The 19707-nt window shown below is 33.7% G+C and overlaps 3 protein-coding genes across 8 annotated transcripts; all 3 read left to right on the forward strand.

The window, feature by feature from the left end:
* Positions 1-647: 647 nt before the first annotated feature.
* Positions 648-4890, forward strand: LOC115977066. 2 transcript variants are annotated; one of them, XM_031098706.1, is made up of 3 exons: positions 648-867; positions 3213-3387; positions 4438-4890. In XM_031098706.1, the coding sequence occupies exons 2-3, from the start codon at positions 3236-3238 to the stop codon at positions 4583-4585; spliced, it is 300 nt and encodes a 99-aa protein (XP_030954566.1). In that variant the 5' UTR covers positions 648-867; positions 3213-3235; the 3' UTR covers positions 4586-4890. The 2 variants fall into 2 exon arrangements, with proteins under 2 accessions (XP_030954566.1, XP_030954565.1); XM_031098705.1 differs by having other exon boundaries at positions 650-867; positions 3231-3387.
* A 4996-nt stretch (positions 4891-9886) lies between these two features.
* LOC115956969 (probable carboxylesterase 15) lies at positions 9887-11304 on the forward strand. Its single transcript, XM_031075226.1, has one exon. It carries the CDS (start codon positions 10027-10029, stop codon positions 11044-11046), a length of 1020 nt encoding a protein of 339 aa, XP_030931086.1. The 5' UTR covers positions 9887-10026; the 3' UTR covers positions 11047-11304.
* A 2672-nt stretch (positions 11305-13976) lies between these two features.
* LOC115977068 lies at positions 13977-18569 on the forward strand. 5 transcript variants are annotated; one of them, XM_031098710.1, is made up of 6 exons: positions 13978-14327; positions 15831-15876; positions 15972-16233; positions 16640-16730; positions 18051-18117; positions 18217-18569. In XM_031098710.1, the coding sequence occupies exons 3-6, from the start codon at positions 16059-16061 to the stop codon at positions 18268-18270; spliced, it is 387 nt and encodes a 128-aa protein (XP_030954570.1). In that variant the 5' UTR covers positions 13978-14327; positions 15831-15876; positions 15972-16058; the 3' UTR covers positions 18271-18569. The 5 variants fall into 5 exon arrangements, with proteins under 5 accessions (XP_030954567.1, XP_030954570.1, XP_030954572.1 ...); XM_031098712.1 differs by having other exon boundaries at positions 15977-16233; XM_031098707.1 differs by lacking the exon at positions 15831-15876 and having other exon boundaries at positions 13977-14327; positions 15977-16233.
* Positions 18570-19707: the final 1138 nt, after the last annotated feature.

Raw genomic sequence — 19707 nt, forward strand, 5'->3', positions numbered from 1 at the left:
CTTCTTCTAAATTATTTTGGTGAATTTTTTGCCCATTTGTGATATTTTCATCTAAATTTTGTGTTATATTTTGTTTATTATTAATAACAAATTTATCCATTGATCCTTTTTGAGACTCAATTAATTTTTCTTCTTTTTTTAAGTTTTTCATATCCAAATATATATTTTCTAGTAGACATTTCTAATCAAACAATATATTTATAAAGACTAAAATAAAAAAATAACTTTCAAGTGTAGAGCAAATGAGAAATAGAACTTGATTTATATAAAAAGTATTGTTGTAGTTTCACTGAACAATAACAAGTTTTTAGCAATTTCAAGCTACATAAATTGAAAAAAAAAAAAAAGCACAAGCATAACAAAAATTTAAGCACAGCCATAACACTGACACAAGACTTATTAATAAGGCCACCCACCAAAAAATAAAAAATAAAAAATAAAAAATAAACAACAAACAAAAAAACAATCCTATCTATAACAAAAAAAAAAAAAAATGCAGACTTAAAAAAAAAAAAAAAAAAAAAAAAAAAAAAAAACCTTGAAGGCCCAAACTTAACGCCCAGTCCAGGGAGGGTCCAGGCAGCCATAATGATAAACTGATAAGTGATAAACAAAGTTACAAAACCAGCCAGGGAGGGCCCAAACAAACAAAGTTATCTTAAGTTCTTAACAAATAAAATGGCCCAAATATTTATAATTTTATACCTGATTCCTGAACCTCAGAACCTGATACGGTGAGGTGAGCAGTTGAGACTTGAGAGAGGCGGAGAGCAGAGAATCAGAGAGAGGCTGAGGCGGTTCAGCTGGAGACTGAACAGTGGAGACTGGAGACTAGAGAGAGGCGGAGAGCAGAGACTAGAGAGAAAGGTAAAATTTTTAGTGTTTTGATTTGTGATTGTTTTGTGGTTAATCTCTTAGATCGGATTTGTAGTTTATCTGGTTGATTTTTGGTCAATGATTTTGTTTAGAACCAATGTTTAATAGGATTTACCAAAATTTTTGTTTTTTTTGGTTAAAAGGATGTGCCAGATTATTTTTGTAATTCATTTGAAACTAAATATATATATATATATATTTTTTTTTCCTCTACTACCCGGTTGGTTCTTTTCTAAAATTTTGGGGCCCCCTTCCACTTGGGGGCCTTAGGCAATTGCCTAACTCGCCTAAGGGAAGGGCCGGCCCTGATTGTCACTGTATCTTATTATGTAAGTTATTTATGTAAGTTCAATCTTGAATGAGAGTTTTAGTTATGGTTTAATTAATCACTCTGGTGCAAGAATTATAACATATATAATAGTATAATGCAATTTTTTGTGTGTGCTGGAAATGAATGTTTATAATTTTAAGAGAATGTGTGCTTGTTTATTTGCAAGAAAGAAATTTTGGCATTGGGTCAAAGTTAGGTTCAAACAATTCTATAGGTGCACTACATTAGGTTCCCCAATTAAATTCATTTGCATAATTGTATTGTATTGAATTTAATTGCCCTTGGAAAAGTTGACACTATTTATGCTTCATTCGTCAATGTAACCATGTATTTGAATTTAATTGGGGAATCTAATGTACTACACCTAAGGAATTGTTCCTAAGCTTTACCCGTATGTATTATTATCCTTTTATTTTTTTTTGGAAAAGTAAGGTCTTAAACTCTCTTTTTTCCCATAACATAACAGCCCACATCACATTCTGAGAAGCATAGTCAGCACTCAGCACCCTTGCCAGACTCTTGTTTGGTTATTGCTAGGCATGTACATGGTGCATGTTTCCCCTTGGATGTTGATGATTTTAGGATTGTTAAATGTATTTGTTATAGGTGTTTAAAGACTGTTTTAAACTTTCCTCTCTTCGCCGTAAGTAAAGGGACTCGAGTTTTAAGAAAAGAATGACAGTGTTAGACATCCTGTTGGACTAGGCTTTTTTCAATGTAGGTGATTGATATGAATGTACTCCGCCTGCCAGGGCCAAAGCTACCATGTTCAGGCTAGGATCCCCAAAAAGTTTCAAAATCCCATTATTTGGTCTCTGTATACATAAGAGCACTCACATCTGTTTGTGCATAATAGAAAAAAGATGCAAGATTTACACAATTTAGCCAAAAACTAACCTACATCAGAGAGTGCAAAAGTGTGTAAATATACACATTAGCTACAGTAACCGTGTATATTTACACGGTTACTGTAGCTGTGTATTTATATTTTATTAATATTCTGTTTTTGGTTTTACTTTTCTCTCTCCTCTAAGCAAACCGAGTCTCTCTCTATCCTTGTCTCTGTTCTCTCTTGCTTCTCTTCTCCCTCATTGGTGATCAAGGTCTGGGAGAGCTTGGGCTCATTTGGATTTTCTGGTGGTGGTAAGGAGGTTGTCGAGTAAGGATGGGTGCAGATTTGTTTTGGGTAAGGCCAGATATGGGTTTCTTTTGGTGGTTTTGGAAGTTTCGTTGAGATTCATTGACGGCTGTGTTTGCAATGGTGGAGGAACAATGGTGGCTGATTGATTTTCTGTTTGGGATTGATTGGTGGTAGGATGGCTGATTTTGGGTTTCTCTTAGCTTTGTGGGTTGCATGTTTATAGCTATGAATTTTCTAGGTTGCAGGTTTATGGGTATGAATTTTCTGGGTTTATGGGTATGAAATTTTCTACGTTTATGGGTTGCAACGATTTTCTAGGTTTATGGGATTGCTATAATTTTTTTTTTTTTTTTTTTTTTTTTGGGGGAATTTTCTGGGTTGTTTATATGATGTTGAGTCTCTGTTCCTATAAGATAGAGATTCTAGAGATAGGAAGAGAGAGAGCGGAAAAGGATTGAAGGAAAAGAGATAGGAAGAGAGAGAGAGATAGCAGGTTGAAGGAAATAATAAAAAAATATAGAAGAATGAATATTTTTTTGAATAAATTTGTAGAATAGATAATCTGATGTGGGTGTTTTGTAAAAGTGATTGTTTAAAATAGAAAAAGTAGGTTCTTTTTGTAAAATAGACAGTAATTTTTACACCTGCTAGTGCAATTGCTAAGGCCACTTTTTTGAATTTGTTTCCATGCTCCCTTTCTTACTCCTGTGTACTAGTAAGGGCTTCTATGCTTTGATGGTCTTTGGTAGCATAGTTGTTGAAATATAGTTTGAATGCGTGCTAGTATATAATAGAAATTGAATTTATCTTGTAACTCTAAATTAATAATTTTGAGTGTCGTATTCATGCATTAAAACTGGACAGTGTGTTCCTGATCTGCAGAAGCCATGAAGGTGCGATCATCTGTGAAGAAGATGTGCGAGTTCTGTAAGACGATTAAACGTCGTGGTCGAGTTTACGTCATATGTTCGGCCAATCCCAAACATAAGCAACGACAGGGCATGTCAACATTTGCATATGAAGGCCCAACTCCTCCTATGTATGTGCTTTTTCATGTATTCTTTTCCCATTATTTTCTTAAATATTCTGTGTTATGCGTACACGTGTTATGACTTATGGGTCAACCAATGGGTTCATACTTTGATTTAGCTTGAATTATGTGCATCACCAAATATAAGTTAGATTCCAGACTGTCCATTCCCTTTATAAAAATTGCATCCCAAAGGCTTTGATGACATTGAATCCCCATCAGTTTTGCTGGTAGCCATCTTACCTGATCCGGAATGATGGTTAAGGCTAGCTTTTTAATGTTTTATTGATGACAATTTGGTTACTCATTTTCAAGCCCATACTTGAAAAAGAGGAGAGGGGAAAAAATGAAAAAGACCCTCCTAAAAGTCATTTTCAAGTCCATATCTCTACAGGGTTGGGAACAGTTCTTTACGCTCTTTTGTGGTAGCCATCTCTTGTTGAGACCCTTTTATTTTTTTGGAGACTTGAGAGAGCTTGACCAATTTTGATTGATTAGTGCCTACTTAAAATGTAGAGGACATGACAGTTTTAAATACTTACATATATCGTTGATGTTATCAAATCTAAGCTGATAGCTGATGACCTGTTTTGAGGGGGGGAAGAATTCTTCATGAGTTCTTGCTAAAAGTGTAAGGTGATCTGGATGCATGAATCAATAATTTTCTGCTTATTCTTGATTTTTTTCGTGAGGCATGCATGTTTGTGTTTTCCATAGTCCAGAAGAATTCTATCTACATTTGGTTATTTTTGCAGACAGTATCTACTTCTTTTTGTCATTTTGTTTACCAAATTATTCTCAACGGTTTTTGGTTTTTGAGAAAGTCCAAATCTAAAGTTCTCTACCCCTCCCTCTTCAACACTTACATATAGACACAAGCACATGATAATATAAAAGCCTTTCCCACTTTGCTTGTTGGAATGAAGCTGCCCACCCAGTTGGATAGGTTTGTCAAATGAACTCCTGTACTTACTCATATAATGCAGATCCCAGTTAAAGAATCTTTTCTTGGAGCAGCAATGGAATATCCAGTAATATATTTGTTGGTTTTATTCTCAGATATTCAGAAACAAGTGCTAAACTAGAGATTATACCTGTTCACCAACGACCTGGTTTGGCTTCTCTCATTCCCAAAAAGCTGGAACCTTCAATAATGTTTGGCTGGAGTGCGGGCCTTGCATCCATTCTATTCAAAAAGGTGAATTAGCATCCCTCCTGTTTAGAAGGGTGAGAATGAAATGGGACAGAGGTGAAGTTTGATAATTTACTTGGAACTGTTTAAGCCTTGATGAATTTTGTTGCCGTGCTACATTGTCCATTATGTCATCTTGCAATGCTATGTTTTTATTTCATTTACTCTCTCTCTCTCTCTCTCAATAGCGGGAACTGGGAAGGATTGTTGAAAAAAAAGAGTAAAAATAAGATACAAGATTGCCTTGAGTACAGATAACAAATGTTTTTCAATTCGTGGGACTTTGAAATTTTGAAAGATTTGGGATGTTGGAAAGGCTTCCTTTTTTTCCCCCATCTTGCTATACTTTGAAGCGCAATTTAGTGCTGAAATCTATGTAACTTGAAAAGATATTAAGGATAGGGTTTACAAGTTAGATTTGGAAGTCTAAGAGCCTTGTAGCTCTCCTGACACTTCCTAGTGTTACGGAGATGTATATGGTTCAAATCTCTCATTTTCCATTGTAATTGTTGAATTATCAAAAAAAGAAGAATTTAGATTTGGAATGCATGATCATGGATAAGAAATATAAGTAGGCTTTAGTAGCTTTCCCAGCTAGGAAATGTGTCTACCCCTAGAATAAAAAGGACCCTGGAATACCAAATTCTTTAAAATTTTTATAACTCATTCTTTCCTTGCCATTCTGTTAAGAATGCTTTAGAGTTCTAAGTTAATTTTCCATGAAGTTCTTAGAACACTATACATTTTTTTGTAAATGACAAAATTTGGCTACAAACTTAGTTGTAGCTATAACTTCTACTAAAAAAATTAATATAGTTATATATTTTGAAAATCTAATTGTTGGATTACATGGTTTTATGTTGTTAACATACATATAAAATTTAATGTAAATTGGATGTTATTTATTATTTGATTTATAAACTTATTTTTTATGCATAATTTTAGATTACAAACACTTGAAATTTAAATATTTGATTAATGACATAGTTATTAATCTTTGATCCTCTGGAAATTTTGCAAATATGTAGGATATAAGAAAAAAAAATGTAATCCAATGGTGGATTTGTTAAAATTCACATACAATAAAAAGATACCAAGTTTGTAACCAGCCAAATTTTGTAATTTTGCAAAATGAGTTCCAAAAAATGGGTTGGGATTTGTCTTTTATCAACATTTAGAATAAATATTGGCCAACATTATTTTGATATCTATGTAAATGTTGATAATGTAGCAAAAACTTAATCCACTTGTTTACAATTTGTTAAGAAAGAAGAAACTAAGGTACAATTGAAAACGGTGGTGTTTTCATACTTGCCAAAGATAAGTGAGTAATGTTACAACTATAAACAATTTTACAATATTTTTTCAAACTGTTGATGTGGTTAATTTTTTATTGGTTTTCATCTAGACTAGTCATTAACATCACTTTTTCATTTATCAATAATCACTCACTGTATTTACAGTTTGTACAATTTTTTATAAAAAAATTTGTATCTATAACATTACTCAAGATAAGTAGCAACATGACCAACTTTTTTTTTTTTTTTTTTTGAGAAAGCAGCCCACAAGTGAGGGCCGAATTTATTCATGAATAAGATCAAGATCATGGTTGTTAACATCCACAATGTCAGGAGGAATTTCCTCCATCCATACTAACAGAGGATTAAAAAATTATCTTCGAGCTAAGCGGTGAGCCACACTATTACCCATATGCTTAATATGATGAAAGGAAATGCTACTATTACCCATACGCTTAAATGAGTCCGCTTATAATACAAACAATACGGCATCCTTTTTTGTTTCACTAGAAGTAGTTGCAGTAAAGAAACCGTTTTTTCATTCTTCATCAAAAAAAGTAAAGAAACCGTTTTCTTGCTATACTAAAAGTAGTTGCAGTAAAGAAACGGCGTCGCCTATTATAAGTGGGGTGTGCTGTTCATTAACAGACTAGACGCATGTTGTATATATAAAGCAGAGTATGTTGTAAATTTGTAATTAATTTGTATTTTACTTTTCATTTTTATACACTTGGATATAATAAAGATCAGAGCTTTATTAGATGGTTCTTCTTGTATTTTACACAATTGATTGATATGATTTCAAAATATCTTCACGTTGGTTTTAGAAAAATGTTGGATGAGCCCAAAAAAAAAAGTGTGATGGAACCTCCTATTGGTTTCATGTACCAAAATTTTTGATTTTGAAGTATAGATTCCGGTGGTTTATTATTAACGTTCATTCTTTCTACACGTTCAGTTGTGTTGCTGCTTTGTTGAGAAATTGAGATATATAATTGGTTCCAACTTCCAAGCTCTATAAGAAGCTCGAACACACTTTTAGATTGAAATTTCCATTATGTTCAATTATGTATCAAATACAACGAAAAATAAGATTAATAAATACCTGCCAACGTTGTTTTGTTAAATTATGTATTCAACATTTGTTTAGATGCTATAAAATGACACGACACATTGGGCCAGCACTAAACATTTTCAGATTTGTCATTGTACAACCATGTTTAGTTGCCTTGCCATCACTGTTTTGCTTTATCCTAGAATTCTATCTTTGACAATTTTTGCCACAATTATCTTACATGGTAGATTGTCGTTTTTACATAGACCTACTATTTTTTCTCTATTACTTACAGTTTGTCAGATAGTTGTGGAAAAAGTTGTGATTCTAAAATTTTGAGAAAATTTACCATTCTTTTAATTCCCTCACCCCACCTCCAAATTCGCATTAAGCATGTCTTTGCTAAGGCTATTGGATAATTTGGATTTGCAATTCATACTGATTTTCAATTTTGTTAGGTTGTCACCAAAACACATGCTTAAGTTTAATAAATTATTGTTGCCCAAGAAAAAAAGGAAAAAAAAGACTGCAGGCATGTAGCATTCACATCCGAGTTCGTAAAAAAATATCTATTTTACACTTTAAAAGATTATTTTATCTATTTTACCAACTCATTTAACAATATATTCAACATCTCAATTCTTATTTTTATATATAACCCAATTAAAATAATATAAAAGCCAAAATGCAAAACTCACCCTCTAAGTTTTATCATTTTTCATTTCAGTCTTATAAATTTGGATTTTGTTATTTCAGTCCTCTAAGTTTCATTTCTTCCTAATTAAGTCCTCTGTTAATGTGCCATTAGTTTCTACCATTAACTTAATTTTTTTATATTTAATTTTAATTTTAATTTTTATATTTATTTCTTAATTTTAGAAAAATGGTTAATTAAAAAAAATAGAGAAAGCCAATTAGAGGAACATTCCTCCCACACTTGAACAACAAAAATGAAACCCCACCCTGATTTGAGAAATTGAGAATGAGAAAGAGAAAGAAGGGAAAAGAGGGAGAAAGAAATGAAAAAACAGTGAAACAGTGAGAAAGTGAGAACGTGAATATAGAGAGAGAATAAGAAAGTGAGAGAAAGTGAGGGAAAATTTTACTGTGAGAGAGTGAGAGAGATGTGACTACTTCTTCAAAGTAGATCTTGATTCTTTGGGGCCGGTCCTCATATGAGTTTTGTGAGCTCTCCCATTTTGGCTTCTGGGTTTTGAAAAATTCAAATTTTGAATTAAAATTATATTTCTTTTTGGTTAGGTTGGAACCGTGTACTTGAGTTTCTCAATATTGAATCTGGGTTTTGTAGAATTGTAAAAAATGTTAAGGTTTTAAGGGACTGGTTCTTGTATAGTGGACTTTGTGTGCTTTGTTTTAATGGAGTTGTTTGTGTACTCGTGGTTGAATTCTGTACGCTTGAGAGGTAAACATGGCTCCATTAATGGATTTTTGTAGTTAGCCAAAAAAAGAGTTAAAAAGAAGGGCAATCCTAGTAACAGTAAGATTCTACCTTTCGGTAAAAAAAAAAAAAAAAAGGTGTAGTAAATAGTAACCATGTAGAACCACAATTTACTCTATATTAGAGGGTGAGTTTTACATTTTAGCCTAATATAAACTACTCTTCTCTCTCTCTCTCTCCAATATGGGAATAAAAAATATTGTTTAATTTTTAGCAACTTATTACAGAGAGCATTTAGCATTGGGGGTTGTAAACCCCCCCCCCCCCCCCAAATTGCAATTTTTACATCCCAAAAACATTTATTAAAAAAAAAAAAACCCACTTTATTCTCTCTCCTCTCTCCTTTATTTATTCTCTCTCTCTCTCATATTTATTTTATTAGTTAGTTTATATCATTTTATTAGGTTGTATATAAAAATAAGAACTGAGATGTTAAGTGTATTGTTAAATGCGATAGTAAAATAAATAAAGTAGTGTTTTAGAGTGTAAAATGTGTATATTTTTACAAAACCAGATGTGAATGCTTTAAAGTTGGTATTGATACCAACTTACTATAGCAAATTGGTATAATTTTTTACATATAGCAACTCGGATGTTGCATGTTTTTAAGGGTTTGGGTTGTAAAATAGCAATTTGGAAGGGGGGATTTACACCCCAATACTCTAAGAGCACTAGCATCTTAGGATGCAAAAAGAAAAAAAAAAAAGAAAATATCCTCAAACACCACTTTATGTATTTTACTAACTCATTTTACAACTTACCAAACATCTCAGTTCTTATTTTTACATACAACCAAATAAAATAATATAAACTACCTAATAAATTAATATAAAATAGGAGAGAGATGCGATTTTTTTTAAATTTATTTGGGAAGACAGAATAAAATATTATATAATAAGTATACAAACTCACAACCTATTTACCAATTTACTGTTCATTGTTGCTAAAAAAATTTAGCAATAGCAACCCGGATAAAATTAGTGTTTGGGGCATTCGGATGTAAAATAGCAATTGAAAGATTTTTACACTCTCAATGCTAAATATTAGCTTTAAAACATGTGAGAGTAACGACTCAAAGAAGGCCGCTTATTTATTTATTTATTATTCAAGTATTCACTATTTATATACATTCAACTCTTAACAACTTTTGATTCCAAAAAAAAAAAAAAAAAAAAAAAACTCTTAACAACTTTTGATCTCAAAAAAATTAAAAAAAAAAAAAAAATCCCTAGAATAGACTCACACTAAAAACAGTGTCAAGTATTACCTTTAGATCACACGGCATACCTTTCTCAAAAAAAAAAAAAAAAAAAATCACACGGCATACTTTCTTTTGGCTGAATTTCCTGATGAAGTATGCCGTGTGATCTAAAAGGTAATAACTTGACACTGTTTTTAGTGTGAGTCTATTCTAGGGATTTTTTTTTTTTTTTTTTTTTTTTTTTTTTTTTTTTTTACGTGTAAAAACATCAAAACATGATGATTTTCCACTGAGAAAACTTTTCCATGGAAAATTTTTTCCACAAATTAATTTACTACTCAAATATGTCCGACAAGTCTCCTCTGTACTGTTGAAGTCGTTAGATAGAGAAATCCGAATTTGTGGTTCATACTCAAAGAGTAACAACATCTAGCTAAGGTTGCCATGGCTTCCCACAAGAAGATTGTTGAAGAGGTATCAGGCTGGTTACGTGTTTTTGATGATGGCACAGTGGATCGCACCTGGACGGGTCCACCAGAGGCGGAGTTCTTGATGAAACCAGTTCCACCTCATGAAGAATTCATTGAAGGGGTTGCGACTCGTGACGTGACCATCAATCCAAACACTGGGCTGGCTGTTCGGATTTACATTCCAGAGAAGAACACAGATGGCCAGATCAATAATAAGAATAAGTTTCCTCTCGTACTTCATTTTCATGGTGGTGGCTTTTCCATTAGCCAAGCTAATTGGTACATGTACTATCACTTTTATGCACGGCTTGTGCGCACAACTTGTGCTGTTTGTGTTTCTGTCTACCTTCCTCTAGCTCCTGAACATAAGCTCCCAGCTGCATGTGATGAAGCTTATGCTGCGTTCCTTTGGCTTTCTGCTGTGGCTCGTGGTGACTCATCGGAATCGTGGCTCGAGACTTGTTCTGATTTCGGGCAAGTTTTTCTTATTGGGGATAGCACGGGTGGGAACCTCGTTCATCACATAGCGGCTCGAGCTGGATCTATTGATATCCAACCAATGCAGTTATTAGGTGGTATAGCATTACATCCGGGCTTTCAACGAGCTGAGCCAAGTAAGTCATTTTTAGAAATGCCAGAAACACCCTTGCTAACTCGTGACATGGTAAATAAATTCATGTCCTTAGCATTGCCTATTGGTAGTACTAAGGACCACCCAATAACGTGCCCAATGGGCCCACTAGCACCGCCGCTCGCAACCCTCAAGCTACCGCCAATGTTGGTGGTGGTGGCAGAGAACGACTTGCTTCGTGACTCGGAACTTGAGTACTGTGAGGCCATGAAAGAGGCCAAAAAGGATGTGGAGGTTTTGATTAATCATGGTATGGGACATAGCTTCTATTTTGATAAGTTAGCCATTGACATGGACCGGAAGACGGCAACTCAAGTCGATAAGCTATTTGAGGAAATTACAAATTTTATTAACAAGCATTAAGGCTCAAGGTCGTTACTTATGTGGGATTAAGATTGCGAACTTGTCATTTCTGATCTTTGCTTTTATTAGAATAAACATAGCCTTTTGAGGAACCCTCTTAGTGGAAATAGACCTCCTAAGTTTAAAGTGAGTGTTGGTAAGTGATTGATTCCTTAACTAGAGGGTACTGCATTCGCTATGATGTTGCCAGCTTTTTATTTTTGGTTTTGTATGAATAATCAGGGCATGCTATTCAGTGTAATTGTCTGCTATTTATTGTAATTGCTTGCTTCCGTTTGTTGTTGTTCTAATTTGGTGTTTGCACATAAATATATATGGAAAATTTATGCTTAGAGCCCAAACAAATATGCATTGGATTAAACTCATATGGGCGTAATAACACTAAAATTGTGAGTCTAACTCATGATTTAGTGTTATTTAACACGTGTGTATACACACTAGTGTGTAATAAGTTTTACCCTCATACTTATTATAAATACAAAATGTGGATAGGGTATTTTATTCGCTTTCAATTTTTGTGAAAATTGCTCGATTTTAACTTGAATGTCTCAAAATGGCGTTTTTCTTAATATCATAAATAAATTGGAGTCAACCAAACTTAAGAGGGTGTGCGATATTATTATACTCTTGAAGTATTATGCAATTTAAATATTGTTAATACCCATTTTTGTAACACATTTCATACAAGCCCGACTTCCTTGTGGGCTCAATTCATGTATTATATTATATTTTATTATTTTAAGTATGGCCCAAGCCCATGCAACTTATGGGGAAATTGAGAAAGTGTGGTTTTGAGGGTATGGGTTAGTTCCTTTCGGATCTTTTGCATGAGCCCAGCCCATGCATGCTACCAAGTGGGTAATGGACGTTGGTAGTACCTTAGGCTCATGGACGAGGTCTTGTATCCAAAATTTCCACCTCAAAAGAGCTTTTATGCTCTGGGTAATTAAGCCCAAAGTTTCTGCCCTAACCTAATTTTGCTACTATATTTTCTTTTCCACTCAAAACACACAGCTGACCCTAAACTAATTAGCTAGCCTATTGTAACCAAATGCAGCTGTTAAAAGCCTACAATGACAAGGAAAAAATAGTTAATGGAGTTAGCCACTTTATTTCCAAAATCATGTAAAAAGCAAGCCAACTCTCTTACCCAATTAAAGCAAATTTGACTATAACCTCTTTGATTGAGACCTTGGGGTTCAAAACTTCTTCTATGAAACAAAAACCAGTCACTTAGAGCACCCCAAATTCAATACAAAAGGCCCAAATCAGATTCAAAATGGAGTAGTCACGTTCTACTCACATACCTAAAACTTCAAAGCAAAACCCCATTCAGCCAGTCAACAATCTCACAATTCTGAAGCTTGGGGGTGGAAATATAGGTAAAGGAGAACCTTCTCTCTCTTTCTCACTACCTCTCTCAATTCCCTCTTCTGGGTAACTGTAGGTTGAAGTTTCAGACCTGTTATTTTTTTATGGTTTTCTGCACTTTTGTTATAAGCATTTTGATTCTCTCTTGTCAAAGCACCATTAGCTTTTTGTTAATTATACATTTGGAATTTTGGGCTTGATTCTCCACCAATAAACACTTCTAAAGAACCCAAGGGGAGATTTTGGCCGTTTTCGCATTTTCGGCCCTTGTCGCAAAACGTTCTCAACAAATATCAAGTGCAATAGATTGATTATGTTGGGGGAAATAAACTATTACCATAAGACTATGCTTTGAATTCCACCAATGAAAGTATAATAATAATAATATTCCTAGTTTCATCTAGTGCTTACCACAAACTTATGCAAAGTTATGGGCACCTATGATAAATTATTAGTCTTTAGCTTTTAGTTTTTTCTTATTTTTTTATAAAATTTTTATAGTACTTTTAGCAAAACATCAATTAACTTATTTTATTTAGTTTTTTTAGTTTTTATCTACATTGTTTTCAGCAAAAAAAACTAGATGAGTTATTCCTAAACAGATATTAAAAAAGTTTGTAGTTGTAAAGACTATTAGTAATTTTTTTTTTTTTTGTGTGAATAATTTCAAATGATCTCAAAAGTCAAAACATCAATTATGGACATACGCAATTTAATCACCAGAACAGTTATATTATGTTTAGCACATTCGTCCCATTAGCCTATTTGATATCATTACCACCATAATCATTCTATTCATCACTATTCACAAGTAGCTCCTTCACCACTCTACTTTAACCTTTTAATGTTTCCAATTTTTTCATTACACTCGTTAATATAATTTTACTTGTACATAAGAAAAGTTTATTTATAAATGTCTACTAATTTGTTTTATCAAAGTCATGTAGCTTAGTAATATTGCTCGATTTTCCTATTGAAAAAAAGAAACTTGTGCTCAATTCCTCCCTCCTCCACTAATTGTTAATATATACACATACATGTTTAAGTCTATGGTGCCTTTGTCACATGAGACAGGAAGGGAGACAAAAAATACTCTACATAGCCAAATGGAAACACAAAATTTGCACGTGTAGCTCATAAAATATGGAGTATTCTCAAATTAATTACTTAATTTAATGTAGACCAAACTTTTTTTTTTTTAAATACTAAATATTTTAACACACACATACAAGGAGAGATGAGAGAAAGGAGAAGGTTTTAAAGAAACTAATAGTAGTGTATATTCAAAACGACCTTAATGTAGACCAAACTGATTTAACAAATTGATGACGAAATAAAAATTTCCTATGCTTGATTTTTTTTTTTTTTTTTTTATGTTTAATTCCAATATGACCAAAAAAAAAAATATGAAAACAGTGACCCTCCATTATTAGTGTTACTGTTATGTCACTAATCAAAAGTGGGGCAAGTAGGGAAGTGGAGCCAGTGGGAATCAATAAGAAGAAGAAAAGAAGGCCCAATACATCATTTAAAGTGAAAACCAAAAAGACCCAATAAGATTCTCAGAATCAAATCCACTACACGTTTCTGCTCAGCTAAGCTAAAGCTTTTTCATTTTCAACACTGTTTTACTTGACCCGATAACAAATAATAATAAAATACTCAAACAAAATAAAAAGCTTTACCCATTTTTTAAAAATATTTTCTCTATTTCTCTTCACTACCATTTTGAAACCCTAAAATTCTCATCTGGATTTTGAATTCCCATCTATCAATTTTCTCGGAATCCATGTCCCAATCTTGAATATTTTTAATTTTTATTATTATTATTATTATTTTTGGGTTTCGATTATGGTAACACTAAACAGTTCCATCAGTTCTTGGCTTCGTCACTTCCTCGCTTACATGGGGTAAGTATTTGATTTCGAGCCCTAATTCTTCATTTTTTTTTTATTCCACTTGGACTCGATTCTGTGAAAAAAAAAAAAAATGGGTCTGGGTTTTTTTTTTGTTTTCCAAAGCAAGAAAAGTAATTTTAGTTAAAGTTGTTCTTACTTGTAATTTAATTTTTGAGACTGTCGGTTGACTTGTTTGTATGTTATGGTATTGCTGATTATAGAAATATTTCTGACCCCTCAAAGAAAATTTGATTATACAAATATTATCCTTTTTAGTCAAAACCTGTAACCAACCAGGTTCTACTTTGAAAACTAATTGCCACTAATATTATTCTGATTTGTGTGTGCGTGCGTGCATTTATCTTCTTTGGTAGATTGACTAAATGGGTAGGATTTGATTTTGATAGAAATGATGTGGGAGTTGATTAAGCAGTTTTGGTAATGGAAAAGGGTAAGAGGTTTTTTGGTTTGTTATGTTTGGTTGGGTGTGTGAGTGTGGGTTTGATTCCTATCCTATGAGACCTCGGAATCTTTGTACTGGTAATAACAGATTGAAAACAGTGGTGCCGTAAATTTACACACAGCATTAGCATGGTGGGTTGGGATTGCAGAAGCGGGATTTGTATGCATCTCTGTCCGGCACAGAGATACTAACTGTTGGGCCACAACCTTAGCATTCAAGTTATCTGTAGTAAACCTTTTTCCGACTCCGATAAGTCCCACCCGTATCACATTTTCAGTGAAAATGATGAGGACATCAAGATTGGGAACAATTGTGTGTGCACGCTATAAAACCCTCACTTTTATATTTTTGTTTATGTCTTTTGTGTGGTATTTTCTCTTTGTTAATTTTGTCTCAAACTACTCTGGAATGTTTTCTCATGTTAAGGTTTCAGAATTAGGGCCTTTTCCAGTTTCCACCCATTGCTGAAGCAATTTGATTCTAACATCTTCATCACTGTCTTACACCCTTACTAGTTATCAATCTGTTTTAATGTTTCGGTGATTTCCTTTGTACTTTATTATTGTGCCTGAGGTTTCGTTATGCAAAATGGAAACTAAATGAATCAATTGAGTGTGCATTATGTCATCGATAATGACATGGAGAGTAAATGAGTCCATTGAAAATTAACATAGGTATTGATGTAATGAATTTCTCATCTTGAACAGGCAATTGGAGCCAGAACTAAAAGAAAATGAATTTACTTGTAAAGACCCATTTGAAACTAAATCACACATTCAATTTTTGTAGAGTATCCAAACATTTCCTATTTATAGTGCCTTGACACTTTAAAGTAAAAATATCTAGTTATTCTTTTGCATTTTAACTATTGGTGTCCGTTTCTATCTAGGAAAATGATTGAGAAACTGCACCAGGATGTACTTTTCATCTAGTGTCCTTGATAATTATGAATCAAGTTGGATAGTCTTTTTATCACATTGTTGATGCAGTAACAGACTGTATCTTACTTTGCAACTATTGTACTTAACTAACATATTCTTTCTCCTAAACAGGAAAGGAAAAAGGAAAATAAAATGTTGATGACTACTGCATTTACTGGTTTAAGTGCTGACACTTACTGATTTGGCCTTAATTCTGTACTATCTTGGTTGCTGCTATTTATTATATATGTGGTTTAACTTGGTTTATAACAGAACAGTGGTTGTTTTGGATGCTGCACTAAACCCACGCCAATTATTGCTGTTGATGAGCCCTCAAAGGGACTAAAAATTCAAGGGCGAATGGTGAGAAAACCTAGCATATCAGATGATTTTTGGAGTACCAGCACATGTGATCTGGAGAACAGCACTGTTCAATCTCAAAGAAGCATATCATCTATCAGCACGTTGAACCAGGCCCTCAGTTTTGGCAGTGGCAGTGCTAGCATGAACAGCCAGTCTGACTTTGTAAATCATGGTAAGTTTTCTTCATATGTTATTCTTTATTTTCTGCTTGTGTTCTGCGAGGTAGAGGAAGGCCTAAACTAACATTGGGGTTGAAGTAGTAAAAATGACATGTTAATTAAAGAGGTAACAGAAAGTGTAATTTAGGATAGGATAGAACACAGAGAAGAATAGATGTGTTCAACCCGATATAGTCTGCCAAGGATCTATAGTCGACCGCAAAATCTTGGGACTGAGGTTTTGTTGTTGTTGTAGTACTAAGAAAGTATGGTTGTTCTTATATGCTGCTATCATTAAGGTTTTTTGGTGAGCTTTGTTCATGGTTATGGGTTTATGGCTTGTACTTCATTGATGCCAGATTTAGTGCAATGCTACGTTGTGAGACTATGTCATGAAACATGTACATTTTTCAATTGCAGGTCTTCTTCTCTGGAATCAAACCAGGCTTCAATGGATTGGAAGTAGCAGGCCTAGGAATCAAACTCAACAAAGTCAGGAACCCAGATTAAGGTGAGTTACTTCATACTGGTGCCTTTTATGAAGAATTCATTGATTGAAATCCTGCAGCAATCATCTATTAAGTTTATAGACTTAAGAGGCAAAATTTGCTTAATAGTACTTTTTAAGGAAAAAATTGGGTGAATATCATATGTTTGAAGTTTTTTAGTTAGTTAGACTGTTTTTTGTAAGTCGAGTTTGGCAAACTCGAGTTTGGGCTAGAAGTTGAGTTTGACAAACTCGACTTCCAAGCAATATTGATGCATTCTGCTTGGTCCTGCTTGGAAGTCGACTTTGTCCAGCCCAAACTCGACTTCCAAAAACAGTCTAACTTACTAAATAACTTATTTCGTATACTACTTTCCTAAAATTTTTCTAAAAACATACTATTTGGCAAATTTTGCCGACTTAAGAAGGGAGTGCTTAATGTGGTGCTCTCTTTTATGGTTTTTGATAACATAGTCAGTAACTGTCGATTTAAGCATTACTGCATGCATTATTTGCGATCGTTAGGAAGTTAATAGTGATCAGTGAGATAAGTGCCTTTGAAATCTGATTATGAAGGGAGAAATTAGGAGTGTTCACCAAACCGCAAAAATCGCACCAAAACCGCCCGCAAAATAGCATAATCGAATCGCATCGCATCGCACTGCAAATAACAATGCATTGCACTGCATCATGGAGTGTAGTTTGCAGTTTTATAATAAGAAAACCACACAAATTGCACCACATCGCACCCTCTCTATATATTAATATATTTATTTTTTTAATATTAAATATATTATTAATTAATAGTTTAATAACCCTAGTTTTCAAAAAAAAAAAAAAAAAATTTAATAATCCTTACAAGTGTTGATTAGGAAAGCCAACCCAAACTAAAGAAAAACTAACTTAATATTTTAAAACTTTGCCCAAAACAAAAGGGAAAATCCGTTTTTTGCTAGGTAGGAAAAACCTAAAATTTGAAATATATATTGGTTTTAAACTGCATCTTATTCACCGCACTGCACAAGTGACCACAAAAATGAGGTGCGGTGCGGTTATGATTTTCGTTAACTCTAAACAGCATCACACCACACCGCATTGCACATGTGACCTCAAAAATGAGGTGTAATATAGTTATAGTTTTACCTAAACCGCATCACAAAGTGCAGTGTTAAAAATGATCCAAAACCGCACCGCGAACATCCCTAGGAGAAATCATACAAAGGGATAAATTATAAACACACATAACTGTAAGGAATAAATTATTACATGAGTTATTCTTTGTTCCACACTCTATGAGCTATAATCCCCCAAAATTTATGTTTGTTTCACTTATTGTCTTTGCAGTTGGAATGCGTCTTACGAAAATTTGCTTGGGACCAAACAGCCTTTCCCCCACCCTATGCCTCTTTCTGTAAGTCTGCTATGTAATTTGGTAATCTTGCTTTATGTTGTTGGAATTTTATGCTAATTACACAGTTTGCTATTTGTGTTTTAAACTTTTAATTGATAGGAAATGGTAGAATTTCTAGTGGAGGTCTGGGAGCAGGAAGGGCTGTATGATTGAGGAAGTATATCATACCAAGATCCCACTGTGTCCTTTTTAACTCTTAAGAGTCTTTTGTGTATAGTTGGGGGCAAAGGAGGAAGAAAAAGAATGAGCAAATTTGTCTATCTCAATTGTAATACTACACACTAATGACAATCCTTTTTTTCTTTCTTTTTCTTTTTTAATCTATTTCCATTTTCTCCTGTACATGACCCTCTACTATATTCAAACCGAATACAGATGCAAATATGTAGATAACACTGAACTTGATGTTTTCTTTTCTTTTCCTTTCCATTTTGGCGGGCTGATTAACTTTTTCTTCTTGTTCTTATCCTTTTTTTTTTCCTCCTCATACTATTGTTTATGCATTATGTTATTGAGTTGTATATCTTTACCTATTTTTAGTCGGTCATTAAACAAAAAGTAAAAGGTATTAGTGCATGCACCCTAAGAAGAAACATTGCAATTGATACATTTCTCGCCCGCTATATTGACTAGACTAGTAAAGGCTCAACTGGACATCAATTGTCAACTAGGGTGACTGAATTGAACACGGCCAAGCCTTGGTGAAGAAGGATAGGCTTATTTCCAATTTGCCAATTTTTTAGAGGTACTTTGAATCATAAGCAGTGGGCTTGTGATTCATGTACAAGGACTTTGTTACATACGGTTCAAATATGTTAGGTCAGTGGTTGTGGTTGTTGAAACGGCAGGGTTGGTCTTTGTTTATACCTTTCCAAATGCTTGAGGGAATGCACGAAATTTCTACCATTTGACTACATGCAAGAATGTTGGATATACCAATCGTCTTTGGGAGTCAAAAGCTCTGAATTTTAAAGGTGCATATTTTTCTTAGACTGAATTGTATTTCACACATTTACGTTATCAAGGGTCAGATTCAAAGACGTTTGTAGGAATTTCTTGTCTCAACGCTAGGGAGCAAGTGCTATGGCCTATGGGACTTCTATTTATCACGCAGAGGGAGAGAGAGAGAGAGAGAGAGAGAGAGAGAGCCCTGCATTTTTTGACTGTTGAACATGAACCGTGGGTCACCTCTAATAATGATACCTCCTGATTCAGTGAAACATTTAGGTGGTTGGTTGGGGCCAAATGCTATTGATGATGGCAAAATTATGCTTCTTGTTTTAGCACATATTGGCAAGTGTCATCCATACCACACGTCTGCTGAGGGGTCTAGAGACTAGAAGACTTAGGATGCAACGAATCAATTATTCACCAAAATGAATCTTGATCAAATAATTGTCTAAGATCTCATGCATTACAATTTTTTTTTTTACTTCCTCTTTTTAAAGTCATATATCTGACTCAGTAATAGCCAATGCAATCCGTTTGTTTTCTTAATTCGTTTTATACTTTTATGTTTGTCCACTTTCAATTCATTCCCGCACCAAATTAGTGCCACCCATGCATATTTAAAAAACTAACCTTATTAAA

Source organism: Quercus lobata, chromosome 2 (assembly GCF_001633185.2).
Source record: "Quercus lobata isolate SW786 chromosome 2, ValleyOak3.0 Primary Assembly, whole genome shotgun sequence".
Classification (NCBI taxonomy): Eukaryota; Viridiplantae; Streptophyta; class Magnoliopsida; order Fagales; family Fagaceae; genus Quercus; species Quercus lobata.